We start from the raw sequence: 15,895 nt of genomic DNA, 5'->3' as shown, positions 1-15,895 counted from the left end.
TTGAAGTAGTACTATATTCGTGTGGGCAAGACCAAGTTCTGTTGACTTTGAATGAGATTTACAATCTGAAGTACTTAGGTCAGTTTTGAAAATGGGCCTTTGGCTCCCAAGAAACTTCATCACATCAGAAAACTTTCCAAAGAATAACTATAGTTCACTACTGTTCTACTCTAATGTTAGAAGTCATATGATTTGGAGCACGAGTTCAGTTTTCATCATCATGGGTAGGCTAGGGGCTTTTTACAGAATTATAAATGCTTTTTGAATGCATACAAAGTACCCTCTGAGTTGAGTATTTTTTTTATCATAGCTGCTTTCAAGCGGACAAGAAAGTTCAGTAAAGAGGTAGAATTCCCATTCTGTATTGGTAGGTACCATTTAGCATTGTTCATTATTATGTGCACTTTTTTTTTTAACTTGATCTCAGTTGATTTCACATCTGAGAGAAGAGTAGTCTTAAGGAGTGCAGTATGGAATCCATAACTTTGGCATGTATACTAGCTTCTGCTTAAAGTTACATACATAGAAAAATACCAGATTGCATTTCATGCTTTACAGATATTTAATTGGGTCTGTTATGCCACAAAGGTAAGCTTCCAGCTTTTACTTTTCTCATTTATTTCTGAACTTCCTGTATAATTTTCCAGTCTAGAGTATAAACAATGAGAAGTCCTGTGGCAGCTCATAGACTAACAGATGAGGAAGATGACGTCTATCTATATGTGTGGAAATTATTTTCATGAGGTTGATGGATTTCAACTCCATACAGTTAAATTCAATGCTTTGCATTGTAACAAGTATCAGAGGGGTAGCTGTGTTAGTCTGTATCCACAAAAACAGCGAGAAGTCTTGTGGCACCTTATAGATTAACAGATACCTAGGTATCTAGAATATGTGTACTTATTAAATGCTGTCTTATTGTATGTTCCTTTTTCTATGAGCTCTTTTCTTTCAAGTAAAACTTAGTGAGTCTGCAATGATTTTGTGTGTGGTTTTTTTTTTTAATTGACCTATGTTCTGTGCTGAGCATTGCCTGATAGTTTTATACTGGTACATGTTGCCTGACATTTTTAAAAACAAGTTAAGTCAAATTATATGGGGAACATAGCTGTAATTCTTTGCCATATGTACTTTTTGAATATAAATGATGTAACGCTGGTCTTAGAGCTTGTCTTTTTGTCTTTTGTCATTAAGTGCAAATAGGTGACAATCTCCTCTTAACAGGAACAGTACCTGAGTGTATAAAATCACATTTTCTTAAAAATAAAAAGTGAATTTTATATAAATTGGATTTCATTACATAAACATTTATCTAAAAATTGTGTTTAATGTTAAATATACATTTAGTATAAACTGTAAACCCATTATTTCTTAAAAACATTTAAACAAATAAATTAGCTGTTTAATTAAATTCAAGTTATCTTCATGCAGCTTGACACAAAGCATGGTAGAAAGTTAGGAAGCAATATGTCATTCACCGTCTGACATACTAAATGTACAATTACTCAGAAAACATTAAGCTGTATAATTTAAATATATATAGTGTATACTGTACTTTTCTAAGTAACCAAAAATGTACTGACACTAGTCTAACTATTCCATTTAGTTTTAAATTAGCTGGTTTTAATGTTTACATTAAACATACATTGACCATATACTTTTACTTTAAAAATAACTGATGTACAATTGAATAAGCTTGTTAAATCAGTAATTTAAATTGTGACTTTCCACTCAGTGATTTTTTGATCCATCCATTCTGGTACTTAATATTTTCCTTACTGAAAGCTGTGCATAGCCTTGGTTTGTGTTTTAAGAGGTTAAACTGTGTACCACTAAAATAATCTGCTTTATGCTTTGAGCAACTGAAAACACATGACTTTTCACTGGATAACCTACAGAATAACCTTCCCCTGGCCCCCACCCCCCGGCTTGAACTATAAAACGTTTGTATACAAACTTTGAGTGTCATGTCAGGTGTTTGAAACTATAAAATCAAATACAAATTTCAGTCAACTCACCCCTACAAAACACAGAAGCTGTGAATACAAATAACTCCCCAACAAACTATGGAACACTCTATCAGCCATTAACTCTCCTTAAATGCCTGACAAAACAAATGGACCCTGCATCAAGCCCTGAAAGTTGTGGTCCAAGTCATAAGACTCCTAAAATTACTGTAGCACAGCATTATCATGGTATGCCAGATCAGTTACTTCTTTTGATCAGACTGACTCCTGTATTCTTTGCTCTTCTGACTCTGAAATAATTATAAGTGCATTTCTGCCACCCGTTTTACGTTTAGCACCATCTGATTTTGCAAGCAGTTCTGCTGAAATTGTTAATGCTGCTCTGCATGAATAAAGGTAGCAGAGGTAAGCCATGAAAGAACATTTCCTTGGTCTCTGGTAAGGGCCAGGACTAGAAACATTAAGGCTGCATCTACACTAGCACTTCCTTTCGAAATATGCTTTGAAAGGAGGGGCTATTTCGAAAGGCTCCGTGGAGAATCTACATACACAATTTGTAATTTCAAAAGTAATTTCAAACTAATGTGGAGCTCGTTTCAAAAACCCTACCCCCTTCCTGTTTCAGGAGGAGTGCCTCATTTTGAAAATCTGTTGCAAAGGAGAACGCATGTAGATGCTCCACAGATTACTCTTTCGAAAGTGGGTCCTCCATGGTGCTGGCCAACTGGCGTGCAGAGCCACCCCTGCTAGCATAAGCAGGTCTCTATGCTTCACACGTCCGGCCACGTTTAAAGATGCAAAGGCCCAGAAACCCCTAAGCAGGAAGCTGAAAGCATGCTGGCAGCGGTCAGAACACTAGCTTCCACCAGCTCACCCTCCACACCAGCCCACAGGTCCCCGTTCCCCTACAGAGCAGTAATGGCCAGCGGCCGGGAGCCCCCCACCCTCCCCGCCCCAGGAGCCTCCCTGCACCACATCTGAGGGGGGTCCCAGCAGAGCAGCCATGGGCAGCAAGAGAAGGCCCCCTCCTGGAGTGAGGCCCAGATTAAAAGCCTCTTGGCACTCTGGGGCATTGAAGGGCTGCTGCTCCACACAACAGGGCAGCATCGCAATGCAGCAGCCTTTGATCACCTGTCCACTGGGCTGATCTCCCAAGGCGACCCTGCCTGCACTGGAGAACAGTGCATGGCAAAACTAAGGAGATGCAGCGGGCCGGTTGTTGGACTTGTGGTGTGGCCAGCTGCTCGGGGTTCCACCACCTGCCCCCACTACCAGGAGCTCCATTGCCTCCTCGGGCTAAAGGAGGCAGCCCTGCCCTCCTACCTGCTGGATGCCACTAGTCTGGACCTGGAGCCCAAGAGTGAGCTCCAGGAGGTGCGGGGAGCAGCCACAGACAGCAGCTGCCCCCTCCAGTGGCGTAGAAACAGAGGCCCTGAGTGATGACAGATTCTCCAGTGATGGGGTCCTCATCATTGTGCTTTCCTCCAAGCCATCCAGCTGGGCCTCCTCTGCCCGGGCCTCCCTCGAGCACCTAGAGGGATGAACAGGTGAGTTTCAGGTGCCCCAAAATTTGATCTGAGGGGACTGCCTCTGCCACAGCTGGCAGCAGGCCAATCACACGGATGGCAGCTCTAGTCAGGAAGCTCCCTGGATGGCTCTGCTCCATGGGCCCTTGCGGTGGCAGCGCTCAGCACCAACCCATGCGGATAGCACCGCAGGCTGCGTGCTCAGGTGGGAGACGGGGACTTCTGCCTCTGTGTGCCCCACCCCTGTAGGGGCCCCTAGCACACTGGATCCCATAAGGCCCCCATGGCAACGGCCAGGTGGGGTTGTGGGGGCACTAACCCCGGAGCCAGGGTGCGGTACTGATGGCCCATCTTTTTGTCTCCACAGCTCCACTGTTCATGGGTAGGCTGAGCCCTGACTACGGGCCATGGAGCCCCACATCAGGGGGCTCGATATGTCCTGTGTAGGGCTGCATGAAACACGGGTGCAGGACATATGAAGTGGCAGCCACGGTCCAGGGGGCATGGTGGTGTCCCTATTTGGGAGCTCCCATTGGTGGGGGGATGTATGTCCCCTGCTGCATCCTGAAGCTGAGCCCTGAGTTCTGAAAGAAGCAGGCGTCATGGGCTCGCCCAGACCAGACCACACACATGGCGAGGGATGGTTTGGGGATATCCATGAGGGTCTGTAGCACCACAGAGTAGTACTTTTTGCAGTTTATGAAGGCACCTGCACTGTGCTCCAGGGTCCAGATGGCAAAGTGGGTCCCATCCAGAGCCCTGAAACAGCTGGGGGCGCCCGGATCCCTGCGAGGGCGGCGTTGAGATCCCCGATGCACACAACCCAGTGAAATAGGATGTGGTTGATCACCTGGACAACCTGCACGGGTGGAGGGACAACACACCTATTAGTGCTTGGTGGGGGTGGTCCAAGGGTCCCCATCTCCTCCCTTCCCCGGACCCCATCCCCCACCCTGAACCCCTGTCCCCAGGACCCTCTCCCTGGGGTCCCCCAGTCCCCATGGGTCCCCCTTGCCTGAGACCCCCTTCCCCACGGTGATTGTGGTACCTAAGCATAGATTACCTCCATAAGGACGGCCCCAGTGGTGGCCTTGCCTGCCCTGAACTGGTGGCTGACCAAAAAGTGCCTGTCCAACGTGGCCAGCTTCCACATCGCAATAGTGACTTTCTTCTCCAGGGGCAGCACAGACTGCACCCGGGTGTCATGGTGTTGGAGGGCTCGGGTGAGCCAGTGGCACAGCTCCAGGAATGTCCCCTTGCTCATTCAGAAGTTCCGGAGCCACTGGTCATCATCCCAGTCCTCCAGCACCAGTTGGTCCCACCACTCGCTGCTGGGGGAAGCCCCACAGGCACCAAATGACCTGGGGGAGGAGGCACTGGTGTTACCCCACGAGGACCACCTGTACTGGGACAGCCATCGGGGTGGCCCCCCAGAGCCACTGAAGGACAGCAGCTAGCACCATGACCAGCAGGCTTGTCATGGCATCAGGGACCTGCTTGGGGTCCCTGGTGTGCCCCAAAGTGTCTCCTTCACTTGCTCGGGATCTGCAGTGCTCTAAGTGGCAAGCCAGCCTTCGGTGTGTGCAGACCAACGGGAGTAAGGAGGGGCCCTTTAAAGAAGCGTCGGGCTGTGGCCTCAGGAAAGGCTTGTCTGCCATGCAACCCTGCTTGCAGCATTTCCAGGTCCTTTCTTTCAAAAGAGCACCCTGGGCGATGTGGATGCTCCTTTTCGAAAGATGGGGACTGGTCTTTCAAAAGTGTGATATTTACAGTGAAGCGATCACAATCTACTTTTTAAAACAAAAAAGCAGTCTTGATTGCTTTTTTGTTTTGATAGTGTATAGACTAGCACGGCTCCCTCTTTGTTACTAATCTACTTTTTCTGTATGGATGTGCACTTTTGAAATGTGGTCTTTCAAAATGTGGTTTTAAAAGTCAGCATTTTGAAATCACACTGTAGTGTAGCCACTGCCTAAGGCTGCAACTACACTACAAGATAAATTCAAATTTAAGGTAGTTAGCTCAATATTACCATGTGACTGTCTTCAGTGTGAATACCGTTACCTCCATTATATCAAGATTTCAATGTTGCTGTTACCTGACGGGTATAGCGTCAGGCTCGAATGTATTAGCCTCCAGCGTTGTCCTGTATGTAGCCCGCAATGCCCCACAGTGCTCCTCTCTTGCTGCTGCTCTCCCCCTAATTAGGTAATAGGAAAACTGTGACGTTCATATTGGGTCCAGGAAGCCTGTGGCTGTGGGATCATGTTTGTATGAGAGCCTGAGAAATGTTTTTCTTTTTTTTGCTATTAGTGCTGTGAGTGCATCTACCCATTACAACCAGCCCCAGTACAGAGTTTATGGTTCTGTCTCTACGCTTTTTTTTTTTTTTTAATGCGCTGCCTGGCGCCCACTGCTGCCCCACTGCACCATGTGGCAACAAGGCTGTTGTGGGGGTCGTGCTTGCATAAGAGGTCGAGAAACTTCTTCTCGGGGATTTACATTTGTGCACATACCCCTCATCCCCCACAGGCACCATGTAGTCGGGGTCTTTCCTGCACTCAGCCACATCTTATTGTGTTGGGGGTTACCTATATGAGGATATGCCTGCCGTTTGGTGCCTACCATGGTGCCAGGCAGCACCATGTCCAAGCTTGCGTGTGCTTAGGGCTCCAAGGGTGGGAAAGATATTTGGGCGTTTGCAGCCCCTGGAAGGAAGTCTCCCCCGGCAGCTAAGATAGTTGGGGAGGACCACGTCAACTGCCCTCCCCCAGATCCTCCACCATTCCCATAGCGTGGGACCACTGGGGTTTGCTGCCACTGGGGAGACGTCTCCCCTGGCAAGTAAGATACACGGGGGTTTGCTGCCACCAAGGGGAAATCTCCCCTGGCATCTAAAATAGTCAGGGGGACTGCTTCAGCTTCTTCAACATTCCAAGCAGCTCTGCAGCTGCAGATCACAGAACCCCCTACGCCCCACCAAAAATATTTTTGGGAGCTTGCTGTCCATTGCAGACACCTGCTGGTTTTATATTTTGGTTATAAAATCTTTTTGCTAACATATGTCCTGTCTTCATGCTTTTACCCTCTCAGAAACACGGGGGCGTGGGGGGTTGCTAGTTGAGATTCCTGTTTGCGTTATAAGTTCAGTATGTGGTATTTCATTGCCATCACCCGTGCTGGCAATGTCTGTGTAGTGAAAAGGGAAGACAAAAATTCTTTTTTCCTAGACTTTTCTATCCTCTTTTACTATCTTTGAGAATACAGTCTGTCCCTGTGTTATTTTCAGGGATCAGATGCAATAATGGGAGTGGACGACACTCAGTGGATGGCCAGTTGAGAAGACAGTCGTTGCACAGAAGCCTTATAGTGCACCGGAAAGTCAAAGACTATCCCCATCAGCAATGCTCTTTTCTGAAAAACTTTCCTGTCTTCTCTTTCTTCAGGCTTTTTGGGGTCCCTGTATTATTTTCAAAAAAGTCAAAAAAAAAACCTTTTTCCTAGACTTTTCTGTCCTCTTTCTTCTAACTTTGAGAATACAATCAGGGTCCCTGTGTTATTTTCAGGGATCAGGCGCAATCATGGGAGCGGAGATACTCAGCGGATGGCCAGTTGAGAATTCAGCTACAGAAGAAACACATTTCTGTAAACTTTTTTGCTGTCTGTGTGAATGCCCTATTTTTCCTTCCTTGCAATGGGAAAAATGGATGTTTGCTTAACACGGGAGGGGAATAAGAAAAATACAATATGGGAAGATGATCTCAAAGACCAGTGAGCATACCCAGAATGCTATGGGGATGAAGGAACTGTGAGATAGGTTCCCATAATGCACTACTGCAACAGTTGATGTTTGCCAATTTGAGTTTGGCAGCAAAAAGTTGACTTTTTGAGGTAGGGGCTAGACCCCTGACTGCAAGGCGCCTGTTGGGGAGCAGGGCCTTCATGTACAAATATGAAGTGGTGGGAAAAAAATCCCAGCCTCTCCTGGTCTATCCTGCACAGGGAAGAAGCCTTCACTCCACGCAGGACAGGACAACCTGCTGTCTTATGCGCCATGGTCTGGTCCCCACAGCTAAGCTACTATGTGCAGTGTTGGGATGGGGGGCTAGCCCACAAGATGACCTGAGACCCTAGGTCTCCTGTTGGCCCTATACTGGTGCTCTGTAAAGTGGCTAGATGCAAGCGGCACGTAGCTCATAAAGAAATGAATTAAAAATGCTGGACTTCCTGTCTTCTACTTTCATGTCATTGCTCCAGCTGACCAGGAAGGACACGTCAAGGGGCATTGTAGGAGAGATTGCAGGGCTAATAAAATCAATTTTAATCCAGGTTAATCTACACTGTTTTAGCTTGATATTGCAAATTCGATTTTCCAAGTAACTTCAGTGGGAAGTCAGCAGTACAGAAGTTTGTGTTACAGCCACTTAGAATCAACTTGCTGAGCACTGTGTATAGACGGAGAGTTTTTTAAAAATCAGCCATAGAGCCTTAAATTCAACTCTATCTCCTAGTGTAGACTGGACCTCAAACTCAGCGTCAGCAAAGGGATAATCTTCACCACCCTATTTTCACCATACATTCATAATCAAATAAAGTTTGGGTTAATTGATTTATATTACAGTAAATCCAGTTCTTAGTGTCTGAGTAGTATAAGGGGTCTACCATCAATCAAACTTTAGCCATGCCCCCTTTAGCCAAACTCCCTTTCCCTTTAGCCCTGGCCCTTTCACCGGAAGTTCCGCACCCGGCCATTTTAGCTCCACCCACCTGTCACCAGAAGTCCCGCCCTGGTGTCTCACTTCCAGGGGGGTGTGGCCTACCATAAGCAAACTTTAGCCATGCCCCCTTTTCCCTTTAGCCACGCCCCTTTCACCGGAAGTCCCACCCCAGCCCTTTTAGCTCCGCCCACCCTGTCACCGGAAGTCCCACCCCCTTAACCCTTTTGCCCATCCCTCCTGTCACCAGAAGTTCTGCCCCAACCCCTTTAGGCCCACCCCCTGTCACTGGAAGACGTGCCCTTGGGGGGGTAGTAGTACATCCGGGTCAAGTGGGACACGTGACTAGAAGTAAAGGGTGTTGTGACCTCTCGAAGGACTCGCCCCGCCACCCTCTACCAATCGGAGCGTAGCGCTACCCCCCAGAAAGAGGCCATCTTGTTCCAAGAGCATGTGTTTCAGAAATCGTGCAAACGCTGAGCGGGAACATGGACTCCTTCACCACCCCTGCCAGAAGTTCAGACTTTGTTTATGTGCCGCCGGGTCTCCGCCGCTCCGATTGGTAAAGGGTGGCGGGGCGAGTCCGTCGAGGGGTCACATGACACCCTTTACTTCCAGTCACGTGTCCCACTTGACCCGGATGTACTACTACCCCCCCAAGGGCACGTCTTGCAGTGATGGGGCGGGCCTTCCGATGACAGGAGGGATGGGCAAAAGGGTTAAGGGGGTGGGACTTCCGGTGACGGTGGGCGGAGCTAAAAGGGCTGGGGTGGGACTTCCGGTGAAAGGGGCGTGGCTAAAGGGAGAAGGGGGAATGGCTAAAGTTTGATTATGGTAGGCCACACCCCCCTGGAAGTGAGACACCAGGGCAGGACTTCCGGTGACAGGTGGGCGGAGCTAAAATAGCCAGGGGCGGAACTTCCGGTGAAAGGGCCAGGGCTAAAGGGAAAGGGGGCATGGCTAAAGTATGATTGATGGTAGACCCCTTATACTACTCGTCTGCTTTTTGGTTTCCAACCACTTTATAAAAGTTGCTCAGTAACTTGATCTATGAGTTAAGTCTGAATTTACTTAAGGGGAGTTTTTAATTATAGCTCTGACTCAGGTGGAATACTGGTATTATATTACTACTACTACTACTACTTAATCCTTGTACTCTACATGGAACATAGGTCATCTACAAGTCTCCTCCACTTCATTCTGTCTTGGGACAAAACCTCTAGCTGGTTCCAGGAGTAACCCACTTGTCCTTCAATCTCAGTAGACCTTCTCCACGTTGTCTGAGGTCTTCCTCTTTCATTTTTTCCTTGCAGGTTCCATGTGAGAGCTTTATGGACTATGCTGGATGATGGTTTTCTAAGAGAGTAGCCTAGCAATTCCCACTTCCTTCACTTGATTTGAATGTCAAGTCGTTCCTTGTCTTGCTGTGTTTCAAAGCTCCTCCTCTTGCCCCTTGATGTGAAGGATGTACTTCAGGCATCTATTTGTGAATGTCTGTAGCTTGTGATTTGAAGAATTTTTAGTACCCCATGTCTCACATCCATACAAGAGCACACTCTTCACATTTATATTGAAGATCCGCAGTTTCATCTTCGCAGATATTATTTGTTAACTCCATATGGGATGGAGAGTCTTGAATGTAGCTGTTGCTTTCCCTATCCCGGAATTGATATCCTTATCTGTTCCTCCATCTCTGCCCATAATACTCCCCAGGAAGGTGAACTGCTCCACATCTTCTAGGTCATCCCCTCCCAGTGTGATGGTGTTGTTGATCTGGTTGATCTTCAGTGTCTTGGTCTTTCCCTTGTTAATGCTCAGTCCAGTCATGGAGACGGTTTTGTCTAGTGTTGTGACCTTTCCTTCTATGCTTTCATGTTGGTGTGTTAGGAGGGCAACATCATCAGCTAAATCAATGTCCTCTAGCTGTTTGTTTGAGAAGTGTCCCCTGACTGCCTCTTTGATAGTCATCTGTTGTCCTGTTCATAATCCAGTCCATTGTGGTCAAGAACAGGAAAGGTGACAATAGGCACCCTTGTCACACTCCCAACAGTATGCTCCAACAGCAGACTGGGATTATAGTGAACTGTATAATATAGTTGCTCCACAGTGAGCTTAATGGCTAAGGATGCTTACTTTTTAATTTACTTCCCAACCTTCAGTATACTGATTTTTGTTTATACCACCACTGACCTTCCCTGTGTTCATTTAGAATAGAATATTGGCTAGGTGTCTGTCTAAAGGGAGCCTGTTTGGGTTACAGCCATGTTTCTTTCAAATGGAATAGTTACAGGAGACTTGAGATTGAAATAGTAAGCTCCTGGGAAGTGGGATGCAGGAGAATTAGCCATAAATAAGAAAATCTTCCTTGCTTAAGAGGTCTTATTATAAATAATGTTATAGCAGTATGTAACTAAATAAGTTCTAAACTAAAATATAGAACTTGGACAATGTTCCACATAGTATGATTGAATTTTCTGTTTTATCAGATGAAGCTGAAACAGAATTGTTTTCCTCAATATGAATTACTTGTTATTTACAGTGTAGCCTTAAAGCTGCTTTCTAACATAGCCCTCTTCCTTTACTTAGGTTATAAAGCAGCTAAATGGAGTCTGAGCAGCTATTCCATAGAGGCTATTATCGAAATAGTTACAACAGTATAACTAGTGCAAGCAGCGATGAGGAGCTTTTAGATGGAGCAGGTGTCATTATGGACTTTCAGACTTCTGAAGATGACAATTTGCTAGATGGCGATGCATCAATTGGTAAGTTAGTAATTCTTATTTCTGGCTGTAGTTTATAAGTTTTCTGTCTTTTGAGCCTAGAAGGCAATCATTTTTGAAGTGTTTATTATAATTTTCCAGATCTTGTCAGCATGTCTGTTCATGAAGAGAGCTCCAGAAAGTTACTGAAAAATGTTTTTGTGTCTGAGTTCTCTTGCTAATAATTATTAGATTTGCAAAGTATCCTGGCAAATGCTAACTTTTTTGAAAATCATGTGCCTTCTCTTATTGCTTACAAAGCCAAAAAATCTGCATGTGAATTTTCTCTTCCTTTTGAGATGCCTCCTTTTTCCTTATCTGGCTCTTTGAGTGAAAAGGCTGCTCTCATATCTGAACAGTGGATCCTAAGAATAGTTGTTAATTTATTATCCTCTAAATATAGAGGAACTGGACTGGGTGTAACTTATTTTCCTACTGCAATCTGCCTTCTTGACACTGTTCTCTTCCGTATCAGAATACAATGGTGATTCTTCTATAGCTGACAAGTATGAGAGCAGTAGGTGTGTTTAGTCTAAATCTGCAAAAATGATGAGAAGTCCTTTGTCACGTTGTAGGCTAACAGATTAACACTTTGCTTTTGTGGGCAAAGACCACAATGGATCATCTGACGAAGTAGGTCTTTTCCGATGAAAGTATATGCTCCCATTAACCTGTTACTCTTCTATAGATGTTGACCATAATGTCAAGAATCCCAGGAAAAATACATTGTGCATAAATGAGTAAGTTAGAGCAATAGTGTGAGTAAGGTAACAACTTATCTTGAAAGTGCTCTAGGAACACTGTGGAAAAAGTAACTGAATTCTGTGCATTGGTCTTCATAGCTGAGGATACAAAGGAGGTTCTCAAACCCCAGCCATTCTTTTTTGGTAAAAAATCTGAGACACTATCCCAGATTGAAGTGTCATTAATGGAGGTTTTGATATCAATTGATATACTAAACACTAGTAAGTCACTAGGATCACATCACATTCACTCGAGTTCTGAAATAAATCTAATACAAAACTGCAGAACTACTAACTAGTCCATAACCTCTCATTTAAATCAGCTTCTGTACCAAATGAATGGAGGATATCTAATGAGATGCCAATTTTTAAAGAGATTTAGAGATGATCCTGGCAATTACAGGTAGCTAGCTCTTGCTGCGCTATCAGATAAGTTGATTGAAACTGTGGTAAGGAACAGAACTGGCAAACCCAGATGAACATAATTTGTTAGAGAAATGTTAACATAGTTTCTGTATAGGGAAACCATGCCTCACCAATCTACTAGAATTCTTTGGGGCGGGGGGCAACAAGAATGTAGATAAGAGGGATTGAGTGGATATAGATATCTAGAAAACCTTTTTAAAGGTTAAAACAAAAAAGCAGTCCAGTAGCACTTGAAAGACTGACAAAATAATTTATTAGGTGATGAGCTTTCGTGGGACAGACCCACTTCTTCAGATCATAGCCATACCAGAACAGATTTAATATTTAAGGCACAGAGAATTTTGGTTCTCTGTGCCTTAAATATTAAATCTGTTCTGGTATGGCTATGATCTGAAGAAGTGGGTCTGTCCCACGAAAGCTCATCACCTAATAAATTATTTTGTCAGTCTTTCAAGTGCTACTGGACTGCTTTTTTGTTTTGATAGTATATAGACTAGCACAACTCTCTCTCTGTTACTTTAAAAGATTGTTCACTGAAGACTCTTAAGCAAAGTAAAATGTCATGGGATAAGAGGGAAGGTCCTTTCATGGATTTATAACTGATTAAAATATAGGAAAGAAAGGGCAGGGATAAACAGAGAATGGGGAGGAATGGTGTCCCTGTTTGTTAGAAGCAGGAAATCAGTGACAGGGGATTCATTCCTCTGGGGCACCTGGCAATGGCCACTGTCAGAAGACAGGATACTGGGCTAGATGAATCTGACACAGTATGGCTGTTCTTAAATTCTTAAGAACATCTGTTTGTGAAAGAGACAAACTTTCAAGCTACACGGAGATCTTCAATTTAAAGCAAATATGCGTACTCTGGTGAATAGCAAACACAGACAAGGGAAAGAGAGCCAACAACATGTAAAAAGTATCAGATTTAGGTCAGTTCCACTGTTGCCTGGCCCTTTTGAGCAGCAACACTGAAACTCAGTGTCTCAAGTTTTTTTGTTTTGTTTTTGTATGTTTTTTTTTCCTGCTTCTGTCTCTCCTTGTGGACAGAAACGAGGAATCTCTTCTGTGTCTACCAGAGTACCTCCAGTAACATTAGCAGTTCTCTCTGCTTGTCTCAGTTTTCCATCTGTAAAAAAGGGACTGTAATATCTGTTGCTTTTAAAAGTCTCTTCAGTCCTAGTGTTCTGTGATCAACAGCAGCAGAGTGAACCACGTACATGACCTTTGCAGCTTCCGTTCAGGCTAGTTTGCAACAGTGGAGATTCTCGTCTTCTACCAGCTGCTGTTCAAAGCTATGAGCATCACTAAAAGAGCACAAAAGTGATTTCACTCTCGATATGAGGTCTTCAGAAATATTCATGAATTTCTCTTCACAGCACTTCTGTGAGATAGGGAAGTATTGTCCTCATTGTAGAGGTCCTATTCACCAGACCCAATTGCTTCCCTTTTTCCCCCACAACTTCTCCTTGGCTTTGTCCATACCATTTTATATTGTACCCAGCTCTCCTCTGTATTCTATTACGTTAGCTTCCTTCTGCTCCATGCTGCCAGGCAACCAGCAGACAGCTGTTTAGTTACCCATTCCACTGCATGGCACTACAGCGATTCTTGGTAGCCAGAGGAGACCTTGCAGCCAAGTCCTGCCCAGCATGTACATCTTTGGGATGGAGTTTGCTCAGTACAAAACCCCCTTTAGTTTTGATTACAATATTTTTAAAAATGTCTTTATTGCTCACCAACAGTGATTTTTTTTTAAGTGTCATAACTTGGCCAAATTGGAGCAGAGTTTAATGCAACAGAAAGGCAGCTCCCAGTCAAATTTCAAATTCTTGCTCCAGTCCCTGAAGTGGCAATAGTTTCTCAGTGAAATGGTTGTAAGAATTTAATTTTTTCCCTGATCACATTCTTCAAGATGTTTCAACTGTTTTACTGGCGGTTCTTAAATTTAGCCTGATGCAGACACTCATGGTGGGAGTTTTCTGCCTAGACAGTTTTAAAAAGCACCTAAGCAATTGAAAATGAAGGGTGTATGGGCTCCTAATCACATAGTCATATGGATTTTGTTCGTCTTATTCACTCGTTTAAGACAGAAAAGAATTTTATATTTCCCCACCCCAATGGCTGGATGTGGTTTGGTCATATTAGACTTACAGTGCGCCGGAACAGGCATGATCATTTCATATAGGAGAATTTGACTGTAAGATGGGCTAAAGAGCAGAGGAGCAGCTAATTTCAACTAACTGCTTCACAAAAATCACTTGGAATAGATATGTGGGTTTATGTGCTGGAATGCATCCTATATTCTTCAGAGAGGTTAGCTTATTTTATCAATGGCATACTCAAATCTTACCGGCCAAAATCCTGGACAACAGTATAATGGAACAATATTTTCTACCCTGAACATCTTTGATTGGACTGAGTAGTTTCTCAGTGTACTTATACTACTTCTAAAAACTATTTTTATAAGCTTTCAAAAAGTTATAGATAATTTATGGTTTATTCACTGTAAATTGCTTTTTGCCAGTCCTGGATAATTTTTGACCAAAATTGTAAAAATTTGCTTATTAAACTTAAGGACACAGCAGAATATTTTGTGAAACAAACTATGTGTTTACTCACTGTTCTTTCTATCTCTGTGGTGTAAAAATTTGAATCTTGACACTAATCTTGTTTCTAACTGGGTTAAAGTCAAGCAGTGTCTTGTTGCTGGGTTTCATGGCCTTGTTATTGTGTTTCGTTCTTTCTTTGATATTTTCTGTTTTGTTTTTGGCTACAGCTGCCTTTTTAGAATGGTTTTTGGTATTTAATTTGGATTTTTTCTTTACTTCCCCCCATTGTAACTTTTAAAGGTGTTCTTGTGTTCATAGAATCCAGGCCTGTGAAATGAATCCACCAGACAGAATTAAGTTAAATGTATGGCTCATCATCTCAAAGCCACACTGTATCTAAGTCATTCTGAATTAAGTTAAAAAAAAATAAAAAATAAAGCGAGGACTATATTATAGCCCATCCTTTTTTTTTTTTGGTAAGTTTGTTTTTAATTGTGCCTGCAATGAGTAGTTTGCTTCTGTTTGAACATTTAATTTTTGTTCTGTTTTACAAAATAAAAAATATTGCAGAGAAATGAATATACACTCTTTGCTTCGGGGCCTTGTCCAAAGCCCTTTGAAGTCAATGGAAAACATTTTTGTCGACGTCAGTAGCTGTGACTCTGTCTCTTTAACCACTAGGATCCAAAGCCAGACTACACTAAATCACATTAGTAGTATTCAAGAACAAAAAGAAGTCTTGTGGCACCTTATAGACTAACAGATATTTTGGAGCATAAGCCATGGTCTTTGCCCATGAAAACTTTTGCTCCAAAATATCTGTTAGTCTATAAGGTACCACAAAACTTCTTGTTGTTCTTGAAGCTACAGATTAACACGGCTACCTCTCTGATATTAGTAGTATTGAAATCTATACTCATTTTTATATACTTAAAGTGATATAAATTCACTGTTTGATCCTTCTTTGTACTGGGTACTAAATACATGGTATAATTGAGATAGAGGGAACGCTAAGGAGCTCATCCTGCTTGAGTCATCCAAACCACACCCCTGTTTTCTTTTCTGGATCTATTTGGGTGAATAAGGTATTTAGAATTTGACCCTTCATACATCTGTGAAGCATTTTGAATTCAACTTTCTATCTACCAAATATTTTGTGAAGTGCTGAGTATTTTCTTAATATTTAGATTGACTGACTGTATACGTAAGT

At 43.6% G+C, this 15,895-nt stretch overlaps 1 protein-coding gene across 2 annotated transcripts in view; it reads left to right on the top strand.

Annotated features, from left to right (window-relative positions):
* Nucleotides 1-15,895, top strand: part of CLCN3 (chloride voltage-gated channel 3) — a 117,042-nt gene that overhangs the window by 15,654 nt on the left and 85,493 nt on the right. For both annotated transcript variants that reach the window (XM_074993036.1, XM_074993034.1), the window contains exon 2: nt 10,795-10,970. In XM_074993036.1, coding sequence (XP_074849137.1) covers nt 10,811-10,970 — 160 coding nt within the window. In that variant the 5' untranslated portion in view covers nt 10,795-10,810. The remainder of the gene's footprint in view (nt 1-10,794; nt 10,971-15,895) is intronic.

This window comes from Carettochelys insculpta, chromosome 4, assembly GCF_033958435.1.
Source record: "Carettochelys insculpta isolate YL-2023 chromosome 4, ASM3395843v1, whole genome shotgun sequence".
Classification (NCBI taxonomy): domain Eukaryota; kingdom Metazoa; phylum Chordata; order Testudines; family Carettochelyidae; genus Carettochelys; species Carettochelys insculpta.
The sequence above is the reverse complement of the archived record's forward strand: the minus strand, read 5'-3'. Positions and strand labels throughout refer to the sequence as shown.